At 36.5% G+C, this 17,073-nt stretch overlaps 4 protein-coding genes across 5 annotated transcripts; 2 read left to right on the top strand and 2 right to left on the bottom strand.

Annotated features, from left to right (window-relative positions):
* The first annotated feature begins 1,818 nt into the window (after nt 1–1,818).
* LOC145948036 (uncharacterized) lies at nt 1,819–2,662 on the top strand. The gene is made up of 4 exons (XM_083057806.1): nt 1,819–1,934; nt 2,095–2,231; nt 2,289–2,437; nt 2,524–2,662. The coding sequence occupies exons 2-4, from the start codon at nt 2,121–2,123 to the stop codon at nt 2,594–2,596; spliced, it is 333 nt and encodes a 110-aa protein (XP_082913932.1). The 5' UTR covers nt 1,819–1,934; nt 2,095–2,120; the 3' UTR covers nt 2,597–2,662.
* A 972-nt stretch (nt 2,663–3,634) lies between these two features.
* Nucleotides 3,635–5,547, bottom strand: LOC145948927 (transcription factor Adf-1-like). 2 transcript variants are annotated; one of them, XM_083058510.1, is made up of 4 exons: nt 5,464–5,547; nt 4,992–5,243; nt 4,715–4,875; nt 3,635–4,538 (listed from the first exon to the last, which is right to left on the bottom strand). In XM_083058510.1, exons 2-3 carry the CDS (start codon nt 5,230–5,232, stop codon nt 4,805–4,807), a joined length of 312 nt encoding a protein of 103 aa, XP_082914636.1. In that variant the 5' UTR covers nt 5,233–5,243; nt 5,464–5,547; the 3' UTR covers nt 3,635–4,538; nt 4,715–4,804. The 2 variants fall into 2 exon arrangements, with proteins under 2 accessions (XP_082914636.1, XP_082914635.1); XM_083058509.1 differs by having other exon boundaries at nt 4,715–4,878.
* A 2,422-nt stretch (nt 5,548–7,969) lies between these two features.
* On the bottom strand, nt 7,970–9,921 carry LOC145949085 (uncharacterized). Its single transcript, XM_083058796.1, has 6 exons — nt 9,783–9,921; nt 9,492–9,621; nt 9,151–9,375; nt 8,884–9,076; nt 8,353–8,522; nt 7,970–8,268 (listed from the first exon to the last, which is right to left on the bottom strand). Exons 1-6 carry the CDS (start codon nt 9,789–9,791, stop codon nt 8,054–8,056), a joined length of 942 nt encoding a protein of 313 aa, XP_082914922.1. The 5' UTR covers nt 9,792–9,921; the 3' UTR covers nt 7,970–8,053.
* Nucleotides 9,922–11,860: 1,939 nt separating this feature from the next.
* Nucleotides 11,861–12,752, top strand: LOC145949107 (uncharacterized). Its single transcript, XM_083058837.1, has 3 exons — nt 11,861–12,035; nt 12,165–12,342; nt 12,507–12,752. Exons 1-3 carry the CDS (start codon nt 11,949–11,951, stop codon nt 12,581–12,583), a joined length of 342 nt encoding a protein of 113 aa, XP_082914963.1. The 5' UTR covers nt 11,861–11,948; the 3' UTR covers nt 12,584–12,752.
* Nucleotides 12,753–17,073: the final 4,321 nt, after the last annotated feature.

The raw sequence follows: 17,073 nt of genomic DNA on the forward strand, positions 1-17,073 counted from the left end.
ACCACGTTCGGAATGGACACGTTCGATTTGACCACGTTCGAAATGCACACGTTCGATTTAACCACGTTCGGAATGGACACGTTCGATTTGCCCACGTTCAGAATGGCCACAGAAAATATTGCATGAAATTCAATTTGACCACGTTCGGAATAGACACGTTCTATTTGACCACGTTCGGAATGGACACGTTCGATTTGACCACGTTCGAAATGGACACAGAAAATATTGCATGAAGTTCGATTTGACCAGGTTTGGAATGGACACGTTCGATTTGACCATGTTCGAAATGGACACAGAAAATATTGCATGAAATTCAATTTGACCACGTTCGGAATAGACACGTTCGATTTGACCAGGTTCGGAATGGACACGTTCGATTTGACCACGTTCGAAATGGACACAGAAAATATTGCATGAAGTTCGATTTGACCACGTTCGGAATGGACACTACCAATAATATGAACCCGTGCATGAGGTAAGTAGCAATGACTGTTTAATTAAAGGATTATTTTATACTGACCAATAAGACCGATGTGTTAAATTTATACCTCTGCATTACTGCTTTCTGTTACAAAAGACCAGAAAGCACTTTCGAACCGTCTCTCGGCTGTAAGGCTGAGTTTCCACTGAGCAGGTCACGCGTCGCGTCGTCCGATGCGTCACCGAGTTAACCAATCAGAACATCCCATTGTAATAACATGTTTTAATAAATTTCAATTTTTAAAAAATTTTAATTTTTGTCGGTAAAACAGGACAGTTTCTTTAAGATACCCATATGTAGGATTCACACTATGTCCGATTTTCAAAGTACGACGTTCGATATCCAATAAAAAAATTTGTTTTATATAAAATATGATTCCTGCATTAAACTTTAGTCAAGATTTTCCCGCACACCTTCCGTAATCGTAACCGTAAGGGGTCATTCCACAATAGGTTGCAAATGCCCTCGTTGCCAGTTGACAATTGCGGATTGACCAATCAGAGCAAAGCTACTTGTCAGCTGATTGGTCAATCCGCAATTGTCAACTGGCAACGAGGGCATTTGCAACCTATTGTGGAATGACCCTAATGGTGACGTAGTCACGTGCTGACATTGTACACGTGGTGACGAAAATCAGAGCCCTTATTGGATATCGCTCATCGCTCATCGCGTCCAGTGTGCAATGGTCATAACGTAAGGACCAATCGCGTTGTTTGATTCGGCAGTCCTACTCTGAATCAAGCAACGCGATTGGTCGAATTCTTACGTAACGGTTACGATTACGATTACGGAAGGAGCGTGCGAAGGCCTTTCACACATGAATTGTCGAAGGCACTGTTGCCAGTTTCGGGACGTGCAACCATACTTATACTTATAGGCACGTATTCAGAACGCGCTTTTAAAGATGTTAGTGCGTTGTTAACCAATAAAAGTGCAGTATCGAGCACTGTTAACCAATAACAACGCGCTAACATCTTTAAAAGCGCGTTCTGAATACGGGTCATAAACTGCGCCTCCTTATGGGCGAGCTGAAGATAACATTGAAGGACAGAGATATTTAGTAACCCGCACATTAGACAGAGACACACTCACTCAGGCTTATTGTTCTGCTATTGTTCTCTCACTTTAATGTAGTCTTCAATTTCTCTCACGGAACGCGCAGTCACTGGCCCGTATTCAGAACGCGCTTAAGCTGGAAGCACATAAAATTACAGAAGCCAGAGGCAGAATGCAGAAGCCATAGCGCATGCGCTATAGTATCTGCATTCTGTCCATGGCTTCTGAATAGCGCATGCGCTATGGCTTCTGCATTCTGCCCATGGCTTCTGAATTTCCAATCTACATAAAAGTACATAATACATAGTCACAGGCATAATAACTCATTGTAGCCGGTCCTAAGAAAAGTTTTTAAAAAGAAAATAAGAACAAAAAACGAATTTATATTGATTAACACGTAAGTATATTTTCACTATTATATTACATTATCAATGTAATAAAAATATAAACTGACAATGACAGTATATAATTATTCGTGTAAATTGTCTCAGTTTCATAAACAGTATTTTGAGGTTAATTTTAATTTGTATGCACATTTCTGAAATTATATTTCACAGGTTTCACATTTCAACGTTTCACAGAAATGGATGATTTCGATTTCTTGTTAATTACTTTGGTCAATATGGGAGCACTTTTGGTGCAATGTCGTAGAGACAGGATCAACCGTGAACGTCGTCGCCGTCGGCATGTCTGGGTACGAGCAATTAACACAAGAAGAAGACAGTAAGGAGCTTTTTACAATCTTTTTCAGGAAATAAAAACAGATCAGCAAATGTTCCATAAGTATACACGTATGACACTGCCAACATTCCAGCAATTGATGGACATTGTTAATCCAAGCTTAATGAAACGAAGCCCACGAGCATTTGAACCAGAGCAACGAATTGCTTTGACATTGCGGTATATATCGGATCATTTGTCGTCTAACAATACATATATGTAAAAACAATTTGGTAATTAATATCATAATATTAATAATGTTACAGATTTCTGATTGGAGACAAAGTTCCAGCAATTGCTTTTGCCTATCGTGTTGTCTGTCAACTGTACATAAAATAATTAAAGAGACGTGTGATGTATTTGGAAGACTTCTTGGTCCTATCTATCTACGAGCTCCTTCGAGAGAAGAATATTTACAAATTGCTGAGGGTTTTTGGAAATTATGGAATTTTCCACATTGCTTGGGGGCAATTGATGGAAAACATGTCGATGCTCAATGCCCTCCGAATTCTGGTTCGCTGTACTTCAATTATCACAAACGATACAGCATCGTACTTACGGCTATTTGTGATTACAATTATAAATACACTTTGGTCGATATTGGATCTATGGGGAAGAACTGTGATGCGGGAATTTTTGGAAACAGCGCCTTGAATGTGAAGAATGGGATGCTGGATATTTCAGAAGGAACCAGTTGCTTAAGCGGAACCGATATGCAAGTGCCTTATTTTTTTATTGGGGATGAAGCATTTCCCCTTGGAAAGCATTTAATGCGGCCATATTCTGGACGGTATTTGGGGGAACGCAAAAACATATTCAATTATAGACTTTCGCGAGCCCGGCGTATAATAGAAAATACATTTGGAATTATGGCAAAAAAGTGGGGTATTTATAACAGACCGATCGCTGCGATTCCTGAAAATATTAATAAATATATTTTGGCAACTGTACGTTTGCACAATTTCTTAAGAAACGAGGAAGGTAATATTATAGAATTTGAAAACAATGTGGAAGTAACTGAAAATAACGAAAATGGTGCAGCATTTGCGACGCATATTAGGGACAGTATTTGCAATTATTTTATGACTCCGAATGGAATGGTCGATTGGCAGCATGACTATGTAACGAGAGGACAAAATCAAGACTTCATCTAAATGATAAAAAATTTTATCAATAATTATATACGTGTGTCATATATTGTGAAATTTAATGCTAATATGTACTTATTGTCTATATATTAATCTATATTTATGTGTGTATATATATATATATAATAATGAATTTTATATAAAATAAATAGTACAAGATTTTTTAAATATTCTTTAATATTATTATATACCTGTATCCATATATATTTCATTTATTTTATAATATATTTTATAATATATTTTTTATATTATATTATTAAAACTATATTTTATTATATATTTTATTATTATAAAACTTAACTTCAGTCTTAGTATTTTTAAAGCATAGTATTCTTAAAGTATAGTATTCTTAAAGCATATTATCAAACAGCACAAATGTTCGAAAGACGTTCCGAGGACATCCACAGGATGTTAAACATCTTTTGGACGTCCTCTAAATATCTTTCGAACATTTGTGCTGTTATATATACGTATGAATATAAATTATATTCTCACAAATTTTCCTTTTTCCACAAAATTTGCATGATATCTTGTTTTTTGATCTGTTTTATATGATCATCCAATTGCTTCAATTCCGCCATAATCAGATTACAAAATGAAGTATCTGGATCATTCTGCACTTGTACATAATATTTTTTAGACTTTAAATGCTCTGCAACTGCTTTATTCAACTTAACAAAAGACTCTTCGAAATCATCATTTTCAGATTCTTTTTTTTTACCGTTTCAATTGATATATTTGGATTAAATTTGCCCTTCATATTTGACGGCTTTTTAAAAGTGCAGGTAGATCTTACGCTTGTTGGAGAAAGACGTGAAGAGTTAATCGTGATGGGTGATGACCGAGCTGACAATGATTCATGTACGAAATCGTTTGTATTGCTTTCTGACGTCGAAGAAAAAGATGCGCATGACGTATCATCAAAATTACTGGTAGTGGATAATGTTTCCGGCATTGAACCTTTTTTTATTGGAGAAAATGTATTTGTATTAATTTGTTCCAATGCAGTTCTTTCTTTTTCCAAAGTCTGTTTGCCATGCTGTACCCAATTCGCAATTTCTTTATTTAGACTCTTGTCTTTCGAACAATCAGAAATAAGAGACACTTTTTGGAATTTGATGTTAGTCATCGAACTGAAACCATATATTTGATTAAATTTGTGGAAATTTAAAAGAGTGTGATAAAATGTCAATAATCTATTAATATTATTATTATTATTTATAATTTTTATCGCAATTTCTTTAAAATTATAATGTTCTACTGTATAATATCTCGCTTATAAGAATACAAAATCAAAATGAATTCTTACTTTCTAGTTTTGACAAATTTGTCAATAAATTTCATTGACTCGAAATAAACAAATCCTCGTCTTCTAGAGGCTCCACTTGCACTTTTTGTTTCATTTTGTCTTTTCTTTCTTTTCTTTAGAAAAAGATTCTCTCAGACGAGTCCATCGATTGCAGCAAACATCTGCTAAAATATGTTAAATAAACAAATTTAATAATCGACTAATTGAGTACAAATGCATGTTAATGAATTAAATAGCTCATTATTAATATTGTTAAATATTAAAAAATAAAACTTACCAGATGTGTTCAAAATTTTAGATATTTCTACCCAAGAGTTCTCTTTTTTTATCACATCACAATAATCTTTGCAACTAGTATCATATAAGTGTGGATAGCTTTTGACAATATTGATTAACATATCATCAAAAGTTCTCTCTTCGTCATCCTGTAACGTCACTTCATCAGGATTCAGGTTTTCATTTACTTCATCTTCAGACATCTGTATATTATGACAGTAATCCATGTGATCGAAGGCCATAAGGATCGATTCTATAAATTCAAAGCATTAAACATGAAACGTACCGAAAATTATAAAATGTGTTTATTTTGCAATAAATTACAATTTCAAAAATGTGCATACAAATTAAAATTAACCTCAAAATACTGTTTATGAAACTGAGACAATTTACACGAATAATTATATACTGTCATTGTCAGTTTATATTTTTATTACATTGATAATGTAATATAATAGTGAAAATATACTTACGTTAATCAATATAAATTCGTTTTTTGTTCTTATTTTCTTTTTAAAAACTTTTCTTAGGATCGGCTACAATGAGTTATTATGCCTGTGACTATGTATTATGTATTTTTATGTAGATTGGAAATTCAGAAGCCATGGGCAGAATGCAGAAGCCATAGCGCATGCGCTATTCAGAAGCCATGGACAGAATGCAGATACTATAGCGCATGCGCTATGGCTTCTGCATTCTGCCTCTGGCTTCTGTAATTTTATGTGCTTCCAGCTTAACCAATAACAGTGCAATATCGAGCACTGTTAACCAATAACAACGTGCTAACATCTTTATAAGCGCGTTCTGAATACGGGCCAGTGACTGCGCGTTCCGTGAGAGAAATTGAAGACTACATTAAAGTGAGAGAACAATAGCAGAACAATAAGCCTGAGGGTGCCGTCCCATGGACGTCGGAATAATCGGAAAACGGAATCGGAAAGGTGGAATGGTGGGGAACTAACCAATCGGAATTATTCCGTTCCGATTTTTCACAGCTGGGTTCCCCATGGTGATTATTTTTCGGAACAGACCAGTGTGTGCGTGAACTTACCGGATAGTACAATAGGTTATGTGCGTTTTCAACTTCTGCAAAAGTGTTATACAAAATCTAATATTTGAAAATCTGAATAGTCAAGACAATCTGTTCCTTGTCACAAAAGAAGAAGTAAAATCTTATATTATACCTGGGTAATTAATATAATAAAATAATGAATGTAGTAAATAATATTAGTACATAGTATTTTATAACAAGTATATTTTATAATAGCAGTAATTTATATTAAAAATAATATATTACATTTTGTTTATAGGTTTATTTGATAATAAAAATTAAAAAATGAAAGCAAAAACAGCTCGATTACTTCTTACAAAAATGATAGTGAAGTGGCAAAGTACTCCACAGTTATTTTGGCAACAAGAATTTCAAAGAAGACAGCTGCTGAAAGCTTTCACTATTTATAAAATAATGAAAAAGAGAGAAAAGCAGCAGAACCAACGACGATTTTGGGTACGTCAAATTTTTAACGAAGAACGAAGGCGCTTGCAGGGAGCAAGTGATAATTTAATAAGAGAAATGCAGTATATTGATATAGAGAAATATATTGAATACCTTCGTATGGACAACTCAACATTTGACGAACTATTACGTCTCATCGGGCCGAAGATCGAAAAACAACATGTAATAAGATCTCCAATATCTGCTCGTACACGTCTAGAAATATGCCTCCGATATTTAGCATCAGGAGATAATATGGCATCAATTTCGTTTGCTTTTCGAGTAGGACTTAATACAGTTTCAAAGATTGTCTCAGAAACTTGTGAGGCTATTTGGAATGTATTGAAAGAGAAAGTATTTCCCGAAATCAATGAAGATCTTTGGAAAGAAAAGGCCAACGAATTTGAAAGGCAATGGAATTTTCCTAATTGTATCGGAGCAATAGATGAAAGGCATATGACAATAATGGTATGTGATTTTTTCTTTACTCTAATTTAATAATAATAATTCAAGGGGTCTACCGCACTTCAAGATATGTACACCTATTGTTTACATTTCCTTATTTCCGTTTGTTCAAGTCCTTGTTATTGTTATTATGCTTAAAATTTGCACATACATCTATTGTTGAGGGTAGATCCTCTGTAAAATAACTGTTTATTTTTATTAAAAAAATTAATATAATTGGTGTTTTAGGCTCCACCCCACAGTGGTTCGAGTTATTACAATTACAAGGGCACTCATAGCATTGTTCTTCTAGCAGTCGCAGATGCGAATTATTGTTTTACCGCAGTAGATATTGGAGCTGAAGGTAGAAGAAGTGATGGAGGCATTTTTATGGAAAGCGAAATTGGACGTCATCTTATCAACAATACATTAAACTTACCTCCTCCGAGATCAATTGTTGAAAATGGTCCACAATTGCCATTCGTTTTAGTGGGTGATGAAGCTTTCGCCTTAACATCCTTTATGATGCGACCTTATTCACGTGCGAACAATTTAAATTTACAAAAAAAGATATTTAACTATCGACTTAGCCGTGCTCGTAGAATTGTAGAATGCGCTTTTGGTATTTTTACAGCACGTTGGAGAATTTTTCGACGACCCCTTACGACAAATATACACAATACAATTTCAATAGTAAAAGCAACAGTTTGTCTACATAATTTTCTAATGCAAAAAGATCTCGCAGTTTCCGCTGAAAAAAGACAATATATGTTATTACCTTCAGATTATGCAAATGTATGTAATACTTCTCAATTACATTGTTTTGATAATATAGAAATAGTTAATGGAATTCAAAGTGCAATTAATATTCGAGATGCATTTACAAACTATTTTTGTACCGTTGGAGCCATAGAAAAGCAATGGAAGAAGGCATTACAAAATGACTTTTAAAAGTTTTAAATAATGACTTTTATATTATTTATTTATTATTTATATATATATATATAATGTCGTTTTCTTATAAAACTACTTAAAAATGAATGACACGTATGTTATTGAATTTAATTAAGACATAAATAAATATGAAATAAATATGATATTACTCTCTATATATATGATATCTCTTAAATATTATCTAATAATCCCAATCTTTCCTCCGTTTCACGCAATTTCATTAAAAACTCTAATTCTAAGTTAGATCTTTCTCTGTAGGGAAGTCGACGCATTCCTTCCGCTAATCTTAACATAAACCCATCAATAGGACTGGGTTGAACATTTGTGTTTAAAGCCTCTAATAATGCTCGATCTATTTCATCTGTATTACTTGAACGTCGTCTTTCTGAAACCAAACAATATATTTAATTATTAAAAACTATAATATCCTCATATTAATGTGTGTGTAGTATCTATTTTAAACACAAACTTTGTGAAGATGAAGCGGTTGCAGACGATTCAGAAACGGATGATGGTGGTCTGTTTTCTAAATCGATATAATCATCGTTACCATCATTCGTAGATGAACAGGAAGGTGAAGGAAGATTTGTTACTCGAGCTGTGTCTTTTTTGTTAGATAATCTTAAAGATGTATATGTTCTAAAACAGAAAAAATAGAAAATAAATTTAGGCCCGATTGTACCAACGTTATTTTGGCTTTAAGTGAGATTTACATATGTATCTATCTATAGCTTTCTTTCTAAATAAGTAAAGACAGACATATTTAAGTCTCGTTTAAAATAAAAAAACGTTGAGATGTAATCAGGCCTCATGGCGAATTTCTTCAACATCGGTTAATTTTAATTTCTGATTAAACGATTCTTTATCTCTTTTCAGATACGTTTTTAAAAAGAGACAAAGATATAGTTTAATCGGAGGTTTAAGTTAACCGACATTGATAAAACTAATGATTAGTTGTTATTATTTCGAAATGTCATTTATTATATTCAAAATAACTTACTCTTTATATTCTAATGTGTCATTAAGAAAACTCATTGCATCGTAATAGCGGAAAGATGGTTTATTTATAGGAGTACCTGCAGCACCACTCCTTTTTTCAGTGCTTTGTATTTTCTTAAAATTCCTCCTAGCTTTAGTGTAGCAATCTCTTAAATATTGCCATCTTTTTTCAACATCAACAGGTGAGTATATTTCTAAAATATTGATTTTTTTTAAAGACACATGCTTGTAAGGAGAATGTAATGATAATATTGAATCATAAATTTACCTCCTATACAATTACTGACTTCTTGCCATAGATCTTTTTTCTTTAGTTTAGTTCTTTCTTGAAGTGGTATACGATGATCATACAAGGCTGGTCGTTGTTGAACTATACTTATCAACTCTTCATCTATGTCTTGTGTTTCTAAAGTATTATTTTCATTCTCTGTTACATCCTCTGTTACATTATCTGTTATACTTTCACAAGCTAATGTCTCCGTTATATTTTTATCTAAACAATAAGAATGGAAATTTACTATTGAGCATAACGAAAAAAATTTTTGTGTGCTAATATACTATATATAATTATAATTCCTATACTACAATATTATGTACAATTTTTCATACTTATCATAATAACTTTTCCAGCCTCATCAACATTTAGAACATGACATGCTTCGTCGTAATTAGCAAAACAGGAATGTTGGTAAAGAACATCCATTTTCAACACCCATCCGCAGTAGCCACATTTTGTTTTCTAATAATAATAAATAAATGACATCATACAAATAAATAAAGTAATTGAATTTTAACTACTATAAGCATATTGTATAAATGTTAGAAATGTATGACTCTATTATTAAATTAAAATTATAATCTAACATAACTCAGCATACATATCATAATTACAATACTTACAAACGACATCACATTCCCCTTTTTTAATCAAAATATATAAAACAGCAACTTTATCACAACACTCTCTCTTAAGTGACAGATATTTATGAACACTTTTGCAGAAGTTGAAAACGTACATAACCTACTATCCGGTAAGTTCACGCACACACTGGTCTGTTCCGAAAAATAATCACCATGGGGAACCCAGCTGTGAAAAATCGGAACGGAATAATTCCGATTGGTTAGTTCCCCACCATTCCACCTTTCCGATTCCGTTTTCCGATTATTCCGACGTCCATGGGACGGCACCCTGAGTGAGTGTGTCTCTGTCTAATGTGCGGGTTACTCAATATCTCTGTCCTTCAATGTTATCTTCAGCGCGCCCATAAGGAGGCGCAGTCTATGACCCGTATTCAGAACGCGCTTTTAAAGATGTTAACGCGTTGTTATTGGTTAACAGTGCTCGATACTGCACTGTTATTGGTTAACAACGCACTAACATCTTTAAAAGCGCGTTCTGAATACGTGCCTATAAGTATAAGTATGGTTGCACGTCCCGAAACTGGCAACAGTGCCTTCGACAATTCATGTGTGAAAGGCCTTCGCACGCACCTTCCGTAATCGTAATCGTAACCGTTACGTAAGAATTCGACCAATTCAGAGTAGGACTGCCGAATCAAACAACGCGATTGGTCCTTACGTTATGGCCATTGCACACTGGACGCGATGAGCGATAACCAATAAGGGCTCTGATTTTCGTCACCACGTGTACAATGTCAGCACGTGACCACGTCACCATTAGGGTCATTCCACAATAGGTTGCAAATACCCTCGTTGCCAGTTGACAATTGCGGATTGACCAATCAGCTGACAAGTAGCTTTGCTCTGATTGGTCAATCCGCAATTGTCAACTGGCAACGAGGGCATTTGCAACCTATTGTGGAATGACTCTTACGGTTACGATTACGGAAGGTGTGTGCGAAAATCTTGACTAAAGTTTAATGCAGGAATCACATTTTATATAAAACAATTTTTTTATTGGATATCGAACGTCGTACTTTGAAAATCGGACATAGTGTGAATCCTACATATGGGTATCTTAAAGACACTGTCCTGTTTTACCGACAAAAATTAAAATTTTTTTAAAATTGAAATTTATTAAAATATATGTTATTACAATGGGATGTTCTGATTGGTTAACTCGGTGACGCATCGGATGACGCGACGCGTGACGCGCACAGTGGAAACTCAGCCTTACGGCTGAGAGACGGTCCGAAAGTGCTTTCTGGTCTTTTGTAACAGAAAGCAGTAATTCAGAGGTATAAATTTAACACATCGGTCTTATTGGTCAGTATAAAATAATCCTTTAATTAAACAGTCATTGCTACTTACCTCATGCACGGGTTCATATTATTGGTAGTGTCCATTCCGAACGTGGTCAAATCGAACTTCATGCAATATTTTCTGTGTCCATTTCGAACGTGGTCAAATCGAACGTGTCCATTCCGAACCTGGTCAAATCGAACGTGTCTATTCCGAACGTGGTCAAATTGAATTTCATGCAATATTTTCTGTGGCCATTCTGAACGTGGGCAAATCGAACGTGTCCATTCCGAACGTGGGCAAATCGAACGTGTCCATTTCGAACGTGGTCAAATCGAACGTGTCCATTCCGAACGTGGTCAAATCGAACGTTCCGAACGTGGTCACCCGTAATCTACTGTTTGACTTTTCATAATATGTTCTAGGGTATTTGGCTCTTTGTCTTCCTCGACACAAAGGGGCAGATTTGCAAACAAATTATCCTTTCCCGGTCACCTTTCGCGGCCGGATCGTAAACCAAAGTAAGTTTTTCTTTTGTTAAAAACTCGCGGCCTAAGATTATATCCCCTTGGAAAACGTCTGTATTTACTATGTAAAATCTATGAGAAAATTTCTTTCTCCTAATAATTGCAGAGACAAGTTAAGAGTAATCGATCCTAAAATGTTTAAAGACTGGTTAGATAGATTCCTAAGATTACTCTTAACGGCCAACAATTTTCTGTAGGATTCCATGTATTCCACTTATAATAAACGCTTGATTTGACAAATAAGGCGGGACTTCCTGTGTCCATTAAAGCTAATAAATCTCTATATTTGTTCAACAGGAGTCTAACTTTAAATAAAGGGTCATCGACGACCAACCGGATGCGTACCTCGTGGTCCTCAACGACGGCGACGGTGTCCGACGGCGGCGGCGATTCTAATATCACACTAGCCGCAGCAATCCCCGGGGTATGTAGGACCTTGGTTTCCTTTTTCTTTAGCGTTGGGCAGTCATAGCGGCGATGCCCCTTTTCTTTACAGTAAAAGCAGCTTACCTCGGCTTTGCGCAGTCCTTATAAGAATGTCCTTTTTCCGCAGTTTTTGCACGTGCCGTCTTTGCCCTTAGCGGGTTGGTTCTGCGTCGCAGCAGGCTTCTTGTCCCACTCGGCAGTGCCTTGTGTAATCTTCCTCATCCTCTCGAGGAAGCCGTCCAAGGAGTCCTCAGTTATCGAGAGAGCCGTTGCCTTCAGGGCCGTATGTGTGATACCGTCCACGAGTAGGTGAATCTTATTCTGCTCGGGCAAATCTATTCGGTGCATCAAAGCTAACTTATCTATTGAGTACTAGTCAAATGATTCTTTGCCGGATGCCCGCACTTACGCGTTTTTATTTTCTGCATGAGCTTAAAGAACGTACCTTACGGTCAAATATTTTTACCAGTTCCCTTCGAAGTCCGGTCCAAGACTCTACCGCTGCATCCGTCTGGACATCAAATCATCGTCGGGCGGACATGGTAAGACGAGTCGAGGCAGCCAGAAGAGTAACTCCATCCGACGCCCCGTGCACTTGGGCGATCTTGTCGATACGGCGTACCCAGGCTTGTATGTTGTCGTCGTCCTGGCCGGCGAATTCCGGGATTTGAGATGCCAGCGCTTGTACCGCACCTCCTGTCGTCCAAGATTCCGTCGTCCTACGGTCTGCTTCCTCCGTTATAGAGGATCCTGTGGACCCTGACCTGACCGTCGGCGGCACAGCGTCTGGCTGCTGCTGCTGCTGCACGTGAGGTACGTTAACTCCGGATCTCTGATCCGTTAATAATTGGAGCAGACTGGATAGCTGTTGCTGTTGCTGCTGTAGAGCGTACATCATTTACCGCATTATTACTGTAGATTCCTGCGGCTCTGTACCCTGAGCGGAGGTTCCTGGCTTCGTCGGGGCCAAAGGCGGCGCCTGACTAGTGGATAATTGGAGCAACTCATGTACGGGACCGTGTCACTCCAAATGCGTCAATATCGTGTCTAGGAGAGCATTCCATGAGCCAGTAGTCGGGAGCCCGTATTTCGTCGCCTCTTCCTTTAGTTGTTCAAGGGTAAGTTTTTCCAAGTTGGTCCTATCCATATTTTCTTGCCTACGTGTTCGCACCATGCAAGGATATTTCTACGCAGTGGAATAAATTGCAAAGTCTGATTTATACACGCAGTTTTTTTTCTTTTCGGTGCCGTCCGTCCAAACCGGAGTATTCCCGAACAATCCCACTTCTGAGTTGTAAGACTTAAACGTATAATTGCCACGTGGATGATAACTGAGCGGAGCAGGAGAAGAGAGAGATTCGGGAGAACGGTGGTGATACACTAGTGAATGAGGATTCGGAGCACCGGGAAGCGCGTAGACTAAACAACGTAATCTTGATTAAATGTAGAATAGTTTATTAATAACTAAACTTCAGTACAACATTCGCAAACTAGACTCTCGTGTTACAAATATGACTACCTCTGTACATGTCTGAAAGGAGAGTGTCCGTTCTCGCTACGTGTCTCGGCGCAATCCCTTAGTCGGGCGCTTCTCGCGCAAGCGCGCCTGACTTTCGAATCACCCGATGTTTCCGGTGGCGGTAACGGCCAGGAGATACGTCTGGCGCCACCGACATGTCCTGCTGGTAAGTACCTTTCAATATCATACATCTTTTCGGATTATCAAAAACAGGTTATAATATCCAAGGTCCGTAGATGGAAGGGAACGAGGGGAGGTAAGGTCTTCGCATCCACTTCAACGATTTGGCACGAAAATGGCGGCAACCATAGCTCAGCTCATTAACTATATAATGTTTCGAATTATAAATCATCAAAATAATACTACAAAAACAAGAGAAACCATTTTTAAAATTTTTTAAATATATTCTACTTAATATATTCTAATAATTACAAAAAATCGATAAAATAATATATTTACATACCTCGCATAACCCAGCATTCTGTGTTGGATTTTTGCCATATTTGTCAGTCCACAAATGTTTTCGTTTCTTATCCCCAGGAAACAAAAATTTTGCACAACAACCTGGCATATTGCAGTTTTTTCTTATAAAAATTCTCACTTTGCTTTTTGGATGCACAACGTGACACGTGACTGTTTCGTTACTCGTTCACTCACACAACTATAATAGCCATAGTACTACGTATACCAACACAGACTCGCTGTCTCGAAAATGGCAACCGTGCGAAGACCTTACCTCTCCTCATTCCCCTCCATCTATGGACCGTGATAATATCGTGTGATATTGTACATATGGGCGCAGCCATATCTTCAAATGTACGACCGACGCATGCGACTTGGATCCCACATAGAACAAAGAAGTGACACTACTGTCTGTACTTATACTGTGTCTAAACTATATAAAGAACAAATCCAGGGGATATAAAGAATTTTTTTTTTATTGAGCAAAAGGTCTTTGGCCTTGCGGCCATACAGCTAAGTTAATACAGAAGATCATCTTATCGACTAGAGGTAGTACAGTGAAGGATTTGATAGAAAAAGGTCGGAGTAATTTCTTGTTTTGACTTAAATTTAGATATTAAATGTTTAACTAAAAGAATACAAGCAAAACTAAACTTAACGCAAGTGAATAAGTCTTTTCCTTGTTAACCATACTTTAGGCTACTCAAATAAAATTAAAATCAAATGAAAAATCAAATCAAATCAAATGAAGTAAAATAAATTAAAATAAAATAAAATAATTATTACAACCTTTTACAACCTTTTGTCCAACAATTCTTATGTTATCTAAACTATCTAAACCTAATATAAATCGGTAATAGATAGGCTATTCGAGCCGTACGCGGATGTCGGTGCGTCGATTCCAACGAAAATTAATTTTTCGTTGGAATTAACTAATTGTGCACGGGGCACAAATTTTGCTTGGTACACCGCCAAAACTTTATTACGGAACAATCTCAATTCGAGATTTTTAATTCCAAAGATCCCCTCTGTCCCCCCTAAAGAAATGTAGGCGAGAAAAATATAGATCCGAAAGTCGCTGAATCGGGAATCGAACCCGAGACCTTACGCTTGCCGGGCGACTGCTCTCACCATCTGAGCTATTCAGACCCTTCGACTCTATATTTTTCTCTGCCTTGATAAACAACTATTTGTAAATAACGCCTTTTTCAGCTGGCGTGAATTAAACACTAAGAATATATAGGTTCGATATATATCAAATATAAATCGGTAGTATCGCGGCGGTGTACCAAGCAAAATTTGTGCCCCGTGCACAATTAGTTAATTCCAACGAAAAATTAATTTTTGTTGGAATCGACGCACCGACATCCGCGTACGGCTCGAATAGCCTATCTCGGGTTCGATTCCCGATTCAGCGACTTTCGGATCTATATTTTTCTCGCCTACATTTCTTTAGGGGGGACAGAGGGGATCTTTGGAATTAAAAATCTCGAATTGAGATTGTTCCGTAATAAAGTCTTGGCGGTGTACCAAGCAAAATTTGTGCCCCGTGCACAATTAGTTAATTCCAACGAAAAATTAATTTTCGTTGGAATCGACGCACTGACATCCGCGTACGGCTCGAATAGCCTATCTATTACCGATTTATATTTGATATATATCGAGCCTTTATATTCTTAGTGTTTATCTAAACCTATCTAAATAATCTAGGTTTTACTTAATATGTAAACTAAACTTAATCTAATTAACTACCCAAGTAGCAAAATGACGTCAGAATACGACATTATGACGTCTATTTTTAGTCATTTTTGGTCCATGACGTCAGTGACTAATAATGGACGTTTATAAGACGTTATTTTTTAGATCAACTAAAGACGTTATTTTGAAGACGTCTTAAGACGTCTTAAATTCGTCCAAATTTAGTTCTTTCATTTATCGCTATGCGACGCGCGATGCACTATCTATCTCGTATTTAAGTTTTAGTCATAGAATTACATAAAGCTGGCAAACAACTGCTATTAAAATTAAAAGTATCATATAAGTACTAAGTACCTCTAACTATAAGGTACACTTGGCAACAGAAAAATGCTTTTTTAAATCGATAACATTCCAATCGTCCCAACCAACCGCTCAATTAATGAAATTCTTTGTTCCTCGAAACGATTGCACTGCCAGAAAACATGGTCCGCCGATGTCACAAGAGGAGCAGTTAGGGGAAGGCACAATATCTAATTTGAATAGACTTTCCAACAGCGAGGTGTGCCCACATCTCAGTCTACATATGGAGACCATACTCCTGCGCAGGATATTATAATCATGATACCATAAAGTTCTTATAGCCGACAAGCAATTTTCCATATACCATTTAGCCTTGCTTTTCCCTGTGTCTTTGCACCATGCATAAAAGAGATCAAACAGCTCCGATTTCCACCTAGAACCAATGTTTCTAACTGAAGTACATATGTGATAGTCTCTACCATGTTTCGGAGCTTCCTTAGCAAGTCTATCTGCCATTTCGTTTCCACTGATATCGCAGTGACTAGGGATCCAGACTAACTTGATACATTCTCCTTTGTCGGAGAATTCTTTAATTTGACGTTTAATTTCAAATATTAAGTGCGAAGTTCTATTATGAAGGCTAATATTCTTAAGCGCCGTAAGTACAGAGAATCCGAAAAAAGTGGTTCTTAATCTGAAGTTCGATTACTCTTTTAACAGCCTCTAGGATGGCCATTGCTTCCAAAGAAAATATAGAAGCGTATGAGAGAGTTCTAAACCTACAACGAAGAGTACTATCCAACGACATTATCGAAAAATCAGTGAATTCAAGATTCTGAGATTTCGAGCCATCTATAAAAATACAAAAAGATTTATTTAGATCCTTGTTAAATAATTGTAATAACTCGTAAAATAATTGTTGATTATTGTTCGATAATTTGTCGAATTTGATGCCATCACATAAGTTGATGGAGGCGAGCGGTTTAGAAAAACAGAAAGGACGGGAATTTGATTCAATGAGATGTTTGATCTTCGATATTTCCATAAATTTTTCTAA

The sequence above is a fragment of the Prenolepis imparis genome, unplaced genomic scaffold (assembly GCF_030444845.1).
Source record: "Prenolepis imparis isolate NDT839.2.m4 unplaced genomic scaffold, iyPreImpa1.0 SCAF_2, whole genome shotgun sequence".
NCBI lineage: Eukaryota > Metazoa > Arthropoda > Insecta > Hymenoptera > Formicidae > Prenolepis > Prenolepis imparis.

What these genes read in the sequence shown, in the direction of transcription:
- LOC145948036 (XM_083057806.1), top strand. Translation starts at nt 2,121, where the DNA reads ATGGATGATTTCGATTTCTTGTTAATTACTTTGGTCAATATGGGAGCA. An exon ending in GTCGCCGTCGGCATGTCTGG is followed by an intron (nt 2,232 to 2,288) that starts GTACGAGCAATT and finishes AATCTTTTTCAG; the next exon opens with GAAATAAAAACAGATCAGCA. An exon ending in CGAATTGCTTTGACATTGCG is followed by an intron (nt 2,438 to 2,523) that starts GTATATATCGGA and finishes ATAATGTTACAG; the next exon opens with ATTTCTGATTGGAGACAAAG.
- LOC145948927 (XM_083058509.1), bottom strand. Translation starts at nt 5,232, where the DNA reads ATGGCCTTCGATCACATGGATTACTGTCATAATATACAGATGTCTGAA. An exon ending in TAAAATTTTGAACACATCTG is followed by an intron (nt 4,879 to 4,991) that starts GTAAGTTTTATT and finishes AACATATTTTAG; the next exon opens with CAGATGTTTGCTGCAATCGA.
- LOC145949085 (XM_083058796.1), bottom strand. An exon ending in AGTCAGTAATTGTATAGGAG is followed by an intron (nt 9,077 to 9,150) that starts GTAAATTTATGA and finishes TCAATATTTTAG; the next exon opens with AAATATACTCACCTGTTGAT. An exon ending in AACCGCTTCATCTTCACAAA is followed by an intron (nt 8,269 to 8,352) that starts GTTTGTGTTTAA and finishes GTTTGGTTTCAG; the next exon opens with AAAGACGACGTTCAAGTAAT.
- LOC145949107 (XM_083058837.1), top strand. Translation starts at nt 11,949, where the DNA reads ATGCGTACCTCGTGGTCCTCAACGACGGCGACGGTGTCCGACGGCGGC. An exon ending in TAGCCGCAGCAATCCCCGGG is followed by an intron (nt 12,036 to 12,164) that starts GTATGTAGGACC and finishes CTTTTTCCGCAG; the next exon opens with TTTTTGCACGTGCCGTCTTT. An exon ending in ATGTGTGATACCGTCCACGA is followed by an intron (nt 12,343 to 12,506) that starts GTAGGTGAATCT and finishes TATTTTTACCAG; the next exon opens with TTCCCTTCGAAGTCCGGTCC.